Source organism: Galeopterus variegatus, unplaced genomic scaffold, assembly GCF_000696425.1.
Source record: "Galeopterus variegatus unplaced genomic scaffold, G_variegatus-3.0.2 Scaffold3068, whole genome shotgun sequence".
NCBI classification, from domain to species: domain Eukaryota; kingdom Metazoa; phylum Chordata; class Mammalia; order Dermoptera; family Cynocephalidae; genus Galeopterus; species Galeopterus variegatus.
This window is the reverse complement of record NW_007729179.1, coordinates 47,634-61,042: the sequence shown is the minus strand read 5'-3', so window position 1 is coordinate 61,042 and position 13,409 is coordinate 47,634. Positions and strand designations below refer to the sequence as shown.

The following is a 13,409-nucleotide window of genomic DNA, read 5'->3' as shown; positions in this document are numbered from 1 at the left end:
TGGGGCCGGCGCCGGGGCCCAGCCCGCTGGCCACCGCCGCGGGGTCACGCCCGCGCTCGCGGGCACCGGCTTCCGCACGACCTGTCCTACTGACCCCACATAAACACCGACCGAGAAGCCAAGATCTGGCAAAGCCAGAAGCCCCGAGTGCGGGGCCCCGCTCGGGGGCTCGGGGCATCGAGCTGGGGACCGGACACCGCCCCACAACCAGCCGCAGCACCAGCGCTAAAGAGCACGCCAAAAACGTCACCTCCGTGGGGGCCACCACAGTAACCACGGCTGCTGTGAAAGCTGCTGGACACCACAGCCACCACGCAGATGGTCCCCCAGCCACTGCAGTGCATTGACACAAGGAGAGTCACCAGCAGGGACAAAGAAAGGAGGAGGACGTCTCTCTCCACAAAGCCCACTCCAGAGCGACAGCAGAAGCATCTGCTCCACAATAATATTGGGGACCTGATCACACCTCTCAGCGTTGGACAGACCATCTGGGCACCAAGTCAACAGAGCAACCGTTACTGTATCGGGAGGGAAGGAGTCGAGGGCGACTAGAGGGGGGAGGGGTGGGGGAGGGGAGAGACTGGACGGGGCGTAAAGAATAAGTGCCATTTGTGACAATACACACGCTAGTGATATTGATCTGATCAACGTATCTCAACGTTGAACCCCCAAAATACGTATAATCAATTATGAATCGATTAAAAAAAAAGCCCCGAATGCGGTCCGAGGCCCACCTTGGGGGGACATGGGCTTCGCTTCCCCTCCCCCACAGCACCGACGGGAAACTGAGGCCCGCCCCCGGCGGAGGTCTGGGGCTGGCGCAGCCCACGCGGGGCTGCCCTGGTCCGGGAAGACCCCGGTGCCCGCGGGGCGCTGGGTTATTTTTTCCAGGACGAGCGCGTGTTTTACCGAAATAACGCACAGTTTTCGGGACCCACAACCCTCCCCGTCCCCGAAACAACCCTTTCAACCGCTTTAGCTGACGCCTCTGGTTCTGATTTCGAACCTAATCGCTTGGTGGTCGGAGAACGTGGTCACTCTGATGCTAATTCTTTTTTTTTTTCCTTTTTGTCTTTTTTCGTGACCAGTAACGGGATCGCAACCCTCGGTGTCCCGCCCGCACCGCGCGCTCAACCAGTGAGCGGACCGGTCTCTATATGGGATCCGAACCCTTGGCGGGAGCGCCGCCCTCTACCGAGTGCGCCACCGGGCACTGTTCCGTTTTTTAAATTTCTCTTTTGGTGGGTCAGTAAATGATGGATTTTTAAACCAATCCAGGGATGCTTGAAAGGAATTGTTCTGAGCCTGCAACCCCAGACTCAGCAAACTGTGGGGCACAGCAGAGGGGCTCACACGACCCCATGACATTCCCCTGTATGAGGACCAGGAGGTCCCTCGGGGTCCCTGTGAGGACAGGCCCTGATCCCCAGCCCGGGTGGACAGAATCTACCTGGTTTCACCTCATTTCACTTACAAACTTGAAGGTGTGTCTTGGAAAGCGTGAGCAGCTGGCTTGTGTTTGATGATCTAGTCTGACAATTTTGTTTTAAATGGCATTATTTTGATTATTGGTATATTTGGATTTACTTTTGAAAATAACCTTGATTTCTAGAACATTTTTTTTTGGCGGCTGGCCGGTCTGGGGACCCGAACTCTTTTTTTTTTTTTGGTCTTTTGTCTTTTTCCGTGTCCAGCAACGGATTGCAACCCTCAGTGTTGCCCCCGTACTGGACCGGGGACCGGCAACGGGATCACAACCCTTGGCGTTGCCCCCGCGCCTCGCTCAGCCAGTGGGCGGCTGAGCGGGAACCGGTCTGTATGTGGGATCCGAACCCTCGGCGGGAGCGCCTCCGCGCTTCCCAAGCGGCGCACTAGCGCAGTGCGCCACCGGGCCGGCCCCGGACCCGAACTCTTGACCCTGGTGTTACAACACTGGGCTCTAACCAGCCGGGCTAACCAGCCAGCCCCGGGCAGTTTTCCTGTTATTAACAGCTTACATTAGCATGCTGCTTGTCACAGTTAGTCGACCAATACTGACACATTGTTATGAACTAAAGTCCACGTTTTATTCAGATTTCCTTAGTTTTTACCCAATGTCCTATTCCAGGATCCCATCAGAACCCACATGACAATTAGTCAATGTGTCTCCCTGGGCTCCTCTTGGCTAGGACAGTTTCTCAGACTTTCCTTGTTTTTGATGACTTGGACAATTTTGAAAAGTGTGGGTCAGGTATTTAGTAGAATGACCCTCTACTGGAATTTTTCTGGTGTTTTCCTGATTAGACTGCGTTTATGGGTTTTGAGGAGGAAGACCACAGAGGTAAAGAGCCTTCTCGTCACATCCTCTCAAGGTCCCTGCTCTCAACCCCTCACTGGGGACGTGACCTTGATCTCTTGGCAACTGGTCCTGGACTCCCTTTTTCTCCGTTTCCAGATTCTGCTCTTTGGAAGGAAGTTACTATGTGCAGCCCACAGCAAGGAGCGGAGACTTGCGCTCTCCTCCTAGGGTGGAAAAGCTACGCAAGTTATTTGGAATTCTTCTGCATGGGACATTTGACTCTTTCCCCCATTTATTTATTTATTCAGTCATTAATTATATTAATATGGACTCATGGATATTTATTCATGTATTTATTTTTTGTTGTGGTAAAATATGCAACATAAAATTTGCCATCTTAACCATTTTAGGTGTACAGTTCAGAGGCATTAAGCACATTCGTAGTGTGCAGCCGTCACCACCGTCCACCTCCAGAGCTCTCCGTCTCCCCAAACTGAGACTCTGTCCCCATTCAGCAGTGACCACCTGTTCCCCTTTCCACAGCTTCTGGTGCCCACCATTCCACTTTCTGTCTATGATTTTGACAACCGTAGGGATCTCATATGAGTGGAATCACACAGTGTCTGTTCTTTTGCATCTGGCTTATTTCACTGAGCAGTGTCCTCAAGGGTCATCCATGTCATAGCATGTGTTGGAACTTCCTCCCTTTTTTTTTTGTCTTTTTTCATGTCTGGCAATGGATCACAACCCTCAGTGTCGCGCCTGTACCGGACCAGGACTGGCAACGGGATCGCAACCCTCGGTGTTGCTCCCACACCTCACTCAGCCAGTGAGTGGGAACCGGTCTGCATGCGGGATCTGAACCCTCGGCGGGAGCGCCACCGCGCTCCCAAGCGGCGCACTGTAGCAGTGCGCCACTGGGCTGGCCCGGAACTTCCTCCCTTTTTAAGGCTGAACGACAGTCCATTGTGTGGATAGGACACATTTTGCTTATCCACTTATGTGTGAGAAAACAAGCATAAATAGGGAGCAGAGAGTAAGGGCACTTGGGTTGCTTCTACTTTTGGCTGTTGTGAATAATGTTCCTGTGAACATGGGAGTGCAACATTTCTTTGAGACCCTCTTCCGATTATTTTGGCCCCATACGCAGCAGAGGAATTACTGGGTCATATGGTAATTCTATGTTGAATGACCATAGAACTCATTCTGTGTTGTGAGGACCCGCCACAGAGTCTTGCACAGAGGCTGCCCTAGTTTGCGTTCCTTTCCAAGGTGCACAAGGTTCCAATCTCTGCACATCCTCTCCAGCACATTTTGTTTTCTGCTTTGTTTGTTTTAGACAATAGCTATCCTAATGGGCATGAGGTGGTGATCACTGCGGTTTTGGTTTGCGTTTCCCTAGCGACTAGTGATGTTGAGCATCTTTTTATATGCTTGTTGGCCGTCTGTGTGTCTTCTTGGTAGAAATGTTTATTGAACTCTTTTGCTCATTTTTAAATTGGGCTGTTTATTTTTGGTGTTGTTGAGTTATGGGAGGTTCTCGTTTGCTGGATATTAATCCTCACCAGATATATCACTTGCAAATATTTTTCCCATTCTGTGGGCAGGCTTTGCATGCTGTTGCTGGTGTCCTTTGATGCACAAGACGTCTCTGGCTCATGCTTTGGGTCAAGCCTTGGCCCGTGGGAGCCCTTCCGGGTGGCTAGACCGACGTCTGCTTCTTGTCTACGCCTTTCCTCTTCCCCCCTGCCCCCGTCCCCTTCCCGTGTTCCTTGGGTGTATTACGTTGTCTCTGTTTTTCTTTTCCTCCACAAGCGTGGGAGGTATACCACCTATTTTTATTATTTTAGTGGTTACCCAAAGGTTGCTTTAAAAGTTTTGCACTAAAACTTTATATTAAAATCTTTTGGGGGGGGGTGGCTTGCCAGCACAGGGTTGTACAGGTCAGTACCCACGACCTCGGTGTTGTAGGCTGTGCTCTAAGCAACCCAGCCCACAGGCCAGCCTCATAGTTGAGGTCTGAATTATTCTCTCTAGCCATCTTCTGAACAGTACTGGGATCTTGGGCCCTTTGACCCCTACCTTCTGTCCTCTTATATGTTTGGGCCCAGAGTTGGGTTTCACTTTATTTTTCCACCCCTCGTCCAGGCTGGGCTCCCCTCCATGTGGATCCCGAGGCAAGGATTTGAGGTCCTACGGTTTCTCCAGGGGAATTCCAGATGGGGGACCTGGGGGTGAGAAGGGGAGGGGTCAGTCCAGGCCTGAGCAGGTGACACTGGGGCAAGGGGCTCAGTGTCCCCCAACTGCTGCCCGGGCGTCATCCCCCAGCACTGTGGCCTGTCCTGTGCCCGCCGAGGAAGCCCCAGGCAGAGCTGCAGTGAGGATGGGGTGGCAATGAGAGGCCGCTGCGGTGTGTGGAGAGTCCTCTTCCTACCTGAGCTCATGCTCCCCACTCCTGAGCAGCCTGTCAGGCCCAGTTCCTCCCTGCTGGGGTAAGCTGCGGCCTGACCCAGTCGTCAGCTTCATGCTAGGAGCGGAGGTGGCGGGTCCCGGGGGACAAATGTCGCCTCTGGTGAGCAGTGCTTTCAGCTTGGGGGTGGAGGTATTAGCTGTGCATGGGAGAGGTGAGCAAACCTGCAGATGCTCAAGGTTCAACGGAGTCTGGGGCTCGGACTGTGGGGGACGCCCACCAGGACATCCTCACCAAGACCCTGACCTTAACTTATGGTCCCACTCTGACTAGTCCTGGGCTTGGGTGGGGTGGAGAGCAGAGAAGCTGTGCGAATCAGAGAGGCCCTGCGCGCTCAAATCTGGGCTCACACCTCACTTTCCTGTGCTGTTTTGTAGCCGCGCTTGGCTGCAGCCACCTGGTACATTCCCTCTACCCTCCCAACTCACCACCAGTGACAGTTGCAACAGGTGACCATGCAGGGACATGTGTCTCCAATCCCCCTGGCCCCCAGTGGTGGTGCCTTGTCACAGCTGGGCAGCGTGAGATCCATCCCTAGCACCCAACCTTGCCACAGATTGGGCCCCTTAGAAGCTGAGCTCCGGATGGAGTTTGGGATAGGAGCCGTGCATTAGGGATCAGCCCCTGTGACAGGAAGGGGAAGCAGGATTGGGCAGAGGGAGCCTCGGCCTAGCCTGGGGGACCAGCAGAGTCTTCGGAGTCCCGCCTGAGGCCACAATGGCTGCATCTTTATGTCTCCACCTGCCGAAACCCCAGGAGAGACGGGTCTGCAGCTGAGGCCACCCTGGAGTGTGGGGGGGTGCCTCTCACTGGGGACCCCAGGGGCAGTGGCAATGTCTGCGGGTCTCCACTCTTCTCCAGGAGGGGGTCACTGGGTCTCCTGCCCTGAGGGGGTGGGGATGGGAAGGACTGGGGTCTCCTTGCTGCACACGCCGCCTATCAGCTCACCCTGCCAGGGTTTTCACTCTACAAGTTCAGCCGCCCTCCTCTGGCACCCATGACCCTGTCCAGACCCGTCCAGAGAGCATACCATGTGCCCTGCAGTGGGGCGGGCAGCCCTGGGGGTCCATACCCAGACTGCCGGGTGCCTGGAGCGCACTGGGCCTGAGCCTTCCTAGTTCCTGGGTTCCTCCAGTGACCCGAGAAACAGGCACGTGCATATGTATAGATAAACACACACACATATGTGTGTATGTGTGTCCAGTTGACACTTGAACAATGCGGCCTGGAGCTGCGTGAGCCCACTCACGGTAGGTTCGTCCAGATGGAGAAGGGAGAGAGAGACCTGAGCAGGCGCCATTTCAGCCAAAAAGCCTTATTCCACTAACATAGAGAAGAGACTGAGCCAGATCAGTTCCCCGAACCACGGAAAGCAGGGCTTTACAAGGCTTTGAGGGTTCTGGCAGAGTAATGGGCCATTTCAAAATCAGTGATGTGCAGGTGACACAGCCCTTGTGGTCTGCTAACACCCGGGTGGCTAGGGCACAGGCTTCTCATTAGTGTCGCTACCACATCAGTGCAAAGCGCTCCAGCCCGGAGCTTGGCTACTGCAGCCCACGACGTTCCTCTGATGATGATGGTCACGTCTGCCCCTTCCCAGGAGAGGAATCCGCTGCTCAGTTCCCAGAGCAGGAAAGGGAAAGGGCAGGGGGAGGGGGCAGCTGCTTAACCTGGCTGTGCCCACGTCAAGCTGGCCACGAGGCCTGGTAACTCACATGTGCAGTTTTTCTCAGTAAATACTGTACAGTCCTGTGAATGTGTTTTCTCTTCCTTATGACTTTCTTTTTTTTTTTTTGTCTTTTTCCGTGTCCGGCAACGGACCTCAACCCTCAGTGTCACGCCCGTACCAGACCGGGACCAGCAATGGGATCGCAACCCTCGGTGTTGCTCCCGCGCCTCCCTCAGCCAGTGAGCGGGAACCGGTCTGTATGTGGGATCCGAACCCTCAGCGGGAGCACCACCGCGCTTCCCAAGCGGCGCACTGCAGCAGTGCGCCACCGGGCCGGCCCCCTTATGACTTTCTTAATAACTTTTTTTTTTTTTTAAAGATGACCGGTAAGGAGATCTTAACCCTTGACTTGGTGTCGTCAGCACCGCACTCTCCCAAGTAAGCCATGGGCCGGCCCTCTTAATAACATTTTTTCCCTCTGGCTTACTTTATTTTAAGAATACAGTATATAATACATGTAAAATACAAAATATGTGTTAATATTACCAGCAAGGCTTCTGGTTAACAGTAGGCTATTAGCAGTCAAGTTTTTAGGGAGTCAAATGTTACATAAGAATTTTCGACTGCGTGGGAGTCAGCATCCCTAACCCTCACATTGTTCAAGGGTCGACTGTATACATACATGTCTCTCCCCCCCCCCACACACAATTAGTTTACATGATGGCGGGGCTGCAAGTTCAACAAGCTGGAGGCCCAGCAACAGTTGACGTTCTGTTGATTGGGCCACCTACATTATGGAGGCGGTCTGCTTTTCTCAAAGTCTACTGATTTAAATGTTAATCTCATCTGAAAAATTACTTCATGTGCACCCATGTTTATTGCAGCGTTATCCACAAAAGCCAAGAGGTAGCAGCAACCTAAACGTCCACCGACAGATGCATGGGTAAAGAAGATATGGCATATACGCACAATGGAATATCGTCCAGCTCCGAACAGAAGGAAATTCTGTCATACGCCACAACACGGACGATGAGTGCTAAGTGAAATACACCAGTCACAGAGAGACAAATGCCGCACGATTCCACTTACACGCGGTACCTGAGGTAGCCAGACTCTTAGAGACAGAAGGTAGAATGGGGGTTGACAGGGACTGGGGACGGGGCCACAAGGAGTTGCGTTCCCTGGGTACAGAGTTTCAGGTTTGCAAGTTGAAGAAGTTACAGGATCTGCTGCACAAGGTGCATACAGTGAACACTCCTGCACTGTGCACTGAAAAATGATTAAGATGGGCTTCTAATCATTCTAGGGTTTTTCTGATTTCTTTTATCTTATGGAGAATACCCCTTCAGTGACCAGAAGAGGCTTGAGGTGGGGCTGGCAGTTGGCTCAGCTCGTGAGAACATAGTGTTGTAACACCAAGGTCAAGGGTTTGGACCATCAGACTGGCCAGCGCCAAAAATAAAAGAGACACAAGATGGAAAATAAAGGTTTTCCTACTCACAGGCCCTGGGGAGTACACAGAATGTCTGAAGGCCACGTAGAAGCTGGTCTGCACCAGGAAAGGGATAGAGGATGCGTGCAGGGGGCATCTGCCTGTACCGGGGCCCAGGGCATGGGGTCGTCATTGTGGCCACGTGTTGCCTTCCCCATCTTCAGAGTGTCAGGGCCAGGGGAACAGGTGGCTGGTGCTGCCTCTGCTCTGACTTGGGCTCCAGGAATCACAGCTTTGAGTTTAAATTGTGAGGCTATCAGGATGTCTGAAACCTTTGGTGCTGCAACCCGGGAATGTCAGAAGATAGAGGTGTGGGAACGCAGGAAGCACAGCCTGCCATCCCCGGCTGTGAGCAACAGGCAGGTGTGAGATGTTGGCAGTGGGATGTCCAGGCCCACACAGGCCCGCTAGGTCAATGCAGTCCCCTGTGTTTCTGTGATCCAGCTGGTCTCCGCCTGGGGATCCCTGAGCCAGAAACCCAGGGTGGGTGGGCTCTGGTCTTGGTGCTGTGACTCCCCCTATCCTGTGCCCTTGGGGGAGTTCCCTGCCCCAGCTGGGGGGCAAACCAAGGCTAAAGATCAGCCAGGACAAAGGTACAGTACCACTCTCCACCCCACCAAACCCAGAGCCAGCTTCTCCTCCAGCCCCTGCCCTGAGCTCAGTCAAGAGATGCTCAGGCTGGAGGTGCCCCCTGGGCCCACTGGAGCCATCCTTCCCCCTTCAGCACAAATCTTGCAGCCTCAGCAGCTGGCTTGGGCCTCAGCGGGACACTTCCTGTGGCTTGGGATATCCTGGTGGCGGTCTGGGCTGGCCGGGCACAAAGTGCCCCAGCTGCTCAGCCTCATCAAGCAGTCAGGGCTGTTGGGGGCAGGGGCCAGCTCCAAGGGCCATGCATAGGAGTGAGGGGAACCAGGTGGGGGGCCTGTCTGTGACTGTCCCTGGCAGGGAGCTGGAGGGACTGGGGGGAGCCTCTCAGCCAGTGAGGGCTGGGACCTGCAACTGCAAACCTCCCAGCGAGCAGCCAGGCGCGGGGGCGCGGAGGACCCAGTGCTTAGTTAGACCCGGACAGAGGCAAGTTGGCACATGTCTGGGGAGTGAATACTTGTGCACGGAGGGTCTGCGTGCCATGGTGGCACCTGGTGACTGACCAGCCTGGGCACTTGTTTCCCTCGGGAGCCGCCTTTGCTGTTCCGGGTGGAAAGAGGCCAGGTTTCCCTGAGAAACCCCAAAATAGCCCCCAAGTGCCCGGAGGAAACCTGGCCTGGCCTCCCAGTGGCTCCCGTCTGCCCTGCCCCCCACCCCCAGCCCACGTCCAGCTGTCCCCTCCCTGAAACAAGGATCTGCAGCCCCTTCCGTGTGGGGTGGCCAGGGGCGCCCCTGGTGCTTTTGTCCACTCAACCTGACAGTGTTAGTGTTTGTGAGGCTGAGGTGGGAGGGCAGCCTGGCTCAGGCCATCGAGTGCCAGCGGGTGTCCCATGGGCAAGTGATGACAGCAGTGGCGAGGCCCCGGGGGAGCAGAGGGGCGGCCACCGGGAGGCGGATTCGGGTCGGCATCGGGTGCACAGCAAGTGGGAGGCCCGGCCACAGGCCAGCCCCTCCTGCCTTTGCTCAGCCCTCGGTGCCCACCTGTGGGACAGGGGATGCCCAGGGCCAGGAGGCCAGGAGGGGGCCTGAGGGAAGGGCCGAGCCTGCCCCAAAATAGGGCCGTCAGGACCTCCCACCCTTAAAAGGTCTTGGAATCTGGACCCCGGGACCCCCAGGCAGCTGGGCCCAGCTAAGATGCGGCTGCCACCGCTGCCTGTGTGCTCTGCCCGCAACAGCCCAGTGCTGCCAGCCACAGTCATGGTAAGGCTGCTCCCAGCGCTGGCGGAGCCGCTGGTGGGTCTGCTGGGCAGGTCCAGCCACAGCTGGCATCAGTGCCCAGCCAAGACAGGGTCTCCAGGCAAAGGGAGTGGCTTGAGCCAATGCCTGGAAGTGTGGGGGCCTCTCTGGGAACCTGGGGAAGGACTTCAGTGAGCTTAGGCAGGAGGGGGCCGAGGGAGGGACCAAAGCCGAGCCCCTCCACCACCAACATTGCCCTTGTTCTGGGTCAGGGTGGAGCAGTCCCTTGTGAAAGCTGGCCCGCAGACTTGCTGCTCTGATGGTGGCAGGAGTGGTGGCCAGGTGCTGCACTGTCCCCCTGGAATGTCACAACAGGCTGGGGCCTGGATTATGCTTCCCAGGCAGTCTCTCAAGCTCTGGGGGCCTTTCCTTGGGAGCCTTCACCCCGGCCTGGGTCGGGGTCCTCCCACACCGGTCCCTGTTGTCCTTCACCTGGTGTCACCTGGTGTCCATGGCCTTGGCCCTAGGGCTTTGTTCCCTGCAGACCCTACTGCTCCCCCCACAGCTGGCCTGTGCCCAGGCTCCTGTGCACCTGGCCCACCTCACCTGTTCCCCCACACCAGGATCCCACCTGCTCTGGGCTGGGGGCCTCCTTTTTTAACCACATACCCTGAAGGTTGCAAAGTGGATAAACAGGGCGGGGGGACCTCCAACCCTCTTCTAGTCACAGAGACAAAGGGAGCCCCTGGTGAGGCTGGGTGTGATGTCCCTGCGGGCAGAGCGCCCGTCGGTGGGCAGATCAAAGAGCACAAAGGGGTCTTAGAGATGTTCGATGAGGGCCACGGGGAGGTGAAGACTGGCGAGCTGGGGCAGCTCGTGAGCCTGCTGGGCGTCAACCCCACCAAGAGTGAGCCGGCCTCGACGGCCAGAGACGCAGACAGAGACAGTGAGCTGGGCGGCGGCAGGCGGCTGGAGGGGTCACCTGCGTGGGTGAGTGGGCAAGAGAGGGGCCCGCAGGGGGTGGCCAGCTCCTTGCACACAGAGGATTCTTCAGCTGTGACGGCTTCCTGGTGCTGATGGGCATTTACAGCGAGAAGCCCAAGAACCAGGAGGCCGAGCTCAGGGCAGCTTCCTGTGTCTTCGACAGGGAGGGCGAGGGCTACATTGACTGGAACACACGCAAGTCGGGCACGAGGGCGGGCGCGGGGACAGGCGGAGTGGCCCGAGCGGCTCAGTGTGAGGGCCCGGCAGGTGTGCGCTCATGAACGCAGGGGAGCCCTCAACGAGGCGAGGCCGAGCGGATGATGAAGGAGACCAAGGACGCGGACGAGAGCACCGACCGCCAGGGGTGGGCGGGGCGGGCCGGGGGCTGACGAGCCGCGCCCTAGGCAGGCTGCTCACCGGCCCCTCTGCCCCCGGAGTTCGTGACCACAATGACCAGAGAGCCCTTCAAGTTGGCCCAGTAGGAGCAGCTGCTGTGGCTGCGGGAAGCCTGCCCAGGGAAGGCCGCTGCCCATCCCGCTGCCCTCCCCTCCCCTCGCCGCCCTACCCCACGCTACCAGGCTCTGTGTCAAATAAATGCTCCAGTTGACCGCTATGTGCCTCCCTGTCCCCAGCCTGGAGGGGAAGGGGGGCAAAGATGTTAGTCAGGAGAAGGGGAAGGGTTTTCCCGGACCAGCCACCAGTACACTCCCTGGTCACTTCCGCTGACACCTGACACCACCCACTGCCCAGCTCTGGGCTCCTGACATCAGCCTGAAAGCCAGAGTGGGCACAGGTCAGGGACCACATGTCACCCTCCTTACCTGCACTAAGGGGTGGCTGCCTGAGAGCCGCTGTCGGAGCCCCAGAAACCTACCTGTATATGCAAAGACCACTTAGATACAAACTTTATTCTCTCCAAAAAGCTGCAGACATCACGGTCCCTGAGGTCTCGTGGCTTGGGTCCGTGGGGCCTCCTCCACGCTGAGGGCCTGTGGGTCTGGGTTAGGGGCCAGGGCCGAAAGCAGCAGCCTGCCTGGGAGGGTGGTCAACACAAGGCTGGCTCTGCTGGCCCACGTTGCCTAGCAATGAGGCCGGGGCTGCAGCAATGTGCTGGAGGCTGGCCTTCCCAGGGAAAGGATGGTGGGGTGGGCTGGGGGTCCTTGGACCCAAGCACCACTATCCAAGCTCTGGCCTGATGGCTCCAGGAGAGTTCTCCTGCCCTTTCAAGGGGCACCAGGGCTACAGTCGGGGTGTTGGTCATTGGGGCGTGGCTCCTGGGGCCCTGGAGTGTTCTCTAGACCTAAGGCCTGAGGCAGAGGGCTGGGCTTCTGGGAGGGTGCTGGCTCCTCCTCTCTGGGTTTGGCCATCTTGACAGCCTCATCATAGGAGGGTGGCAGCTCAAGGGCACGCAGGCTGTAGGCGGGAGGGGCCATGAAGTCGGTGTCCAGCTCCCCAAAGGGCAGGGGCAGCGATATGCCCAGTGGGTACTGCACAGAGCTGTAGGCTGCAGGAAACCAGAGTGGGTTGTAGCAGTGGGCTTGGTATTCACCCCACGCAGCCTCTCCGCCACCCCCTGGTGGTGGGCCACCAGGCACTCACAGGTTACAGTGCTATGCACAGGGCTGTCGCTGTCCACAGGGATGACTGTCAGGTCTCGGGCCTGCCGTGATGGTGGCAGATGTGGCTGGGCATGTGCCTGCTTCTGGAGGCAGCAGAATCGGACACAGCTGGCCGTGACCCCACACAGGAGCAGCAGGAGGACAGCGAGCAGGACGAGCCTGGATAGGGAGGAGCAAGGCCCTAGTGCTGTACTGACCCTTGGCCACTGGGCATCTGCACCCTGGGGACAGTCATGGCCCAACCACCCAAGACAGGACAACAGACAGGATTAAACAAAAACCAAAAGGCAGATAATGTCTCTCCATTCCAGAGACCTCCCTGGCCAGAGTGTGTACTGAAGAGCTGGCCAGCTTTGGCCTCCTGCTGCTGGGCCTGCCTTGGCTGACTCTCCAGGGCTGGCTGGGGTGGCCTTGGGTTCACTCCCAGGACACACTGTCCCCAGCCGACTGCACAGTCCTTGAGCACAGACTGCTGACCATGATCCCAAGGGCCTCCCGCAGAGGCAAGGAAGGAGGTGTTGGGAGGTGTGCCACCAGGCTGTGAAGGGAAGTCAGGCTGGTCCGCTGAAGCCTTGCTCCAAGGCCTCCGGCCGGCCGGGGCTCCAGCGCCTTCCCTCCAGCGGCCAGGGATGGGGGAACAGCGGCGGCGGCCCGGTGGGTGTGGGGTCTGGTGGGCCTGCCCCAGTGGCTTCCCCCGGGTGAGCCGTTGGACCGGCGCCTCCGCGCCGCGGCCTCCACTTACCCCACGTGCCACAGGCTGCTCCAGCGGGCCTGGGGCGGGCACCTGCGGGGACGGCGGCACCTGGAGCAGGTGGGGCACCGGCCGGGCCGACCTCACCGCCCGAGCCTCCCCACAGGGCGGGCCAGGCCCCGGCTCCCTCCCCCCGCCGACTTACTGGTCCGAGGGGTCGCAGCTGCCGTCTGAGAAGCTCAGCGCCACCTGTGGGGACAGGGGTGAGCCGGGGCGGGGCGTAGCCCGAGCGCAGACCCGCCGCGGGGCCCGAACCGAGCGCGCGGCCCCACCCACCTGCGGCAGCGGCAGGAGCGGCGGCAGCAGCAGCAGCAGCAGGAGCCCA

At 57.8% G+C, this 13,409-nt stretch overlaps 2 protein-coding genes across 2 annotated transcripts; one reads left to right on the top strand and one right to left on the bottom strand.

Annotated features, from left to right (window-relative positions):
* The first annotated feature begins 9,688 nt into the window (after positions 1-9,688).
* Positions 9,689-11,440, top strand: CALML6 (calmodulin-like 6). Its single transcript, XM_008583878.1, is given in 6 exon segments — positions 9,689-9,804; positions 10,510-10,680; positions 10,773-10,913; positions 10,982-11,017; positions 11,019-11,078; positions 11,347-11,440. Coding segments are annotated over 6 exon segments (618 nt in total).
* Positions 11,441-11,602: 162 nt separating this feature from the next.
* On the bottom strand, positions 11,603-13,408 carry TMEM52 (transmembrane protein 52; the record flags this gene model as incomplete). Its single annotated transcript, XM_008583877.1, has 5 exons — positions 11,603-12,218; positions 12,314-12,492; positions 13,076-13,117; positions 13,230-13,273; positions 13,361-13,408. Coding segments are annotated over 5 exons (594 nt in total), but the record flags the coding sequence as incomplete, so codon positions are not given.
* Between the last annotated feature and the right edge of the window lies 1 nt (position 13,409).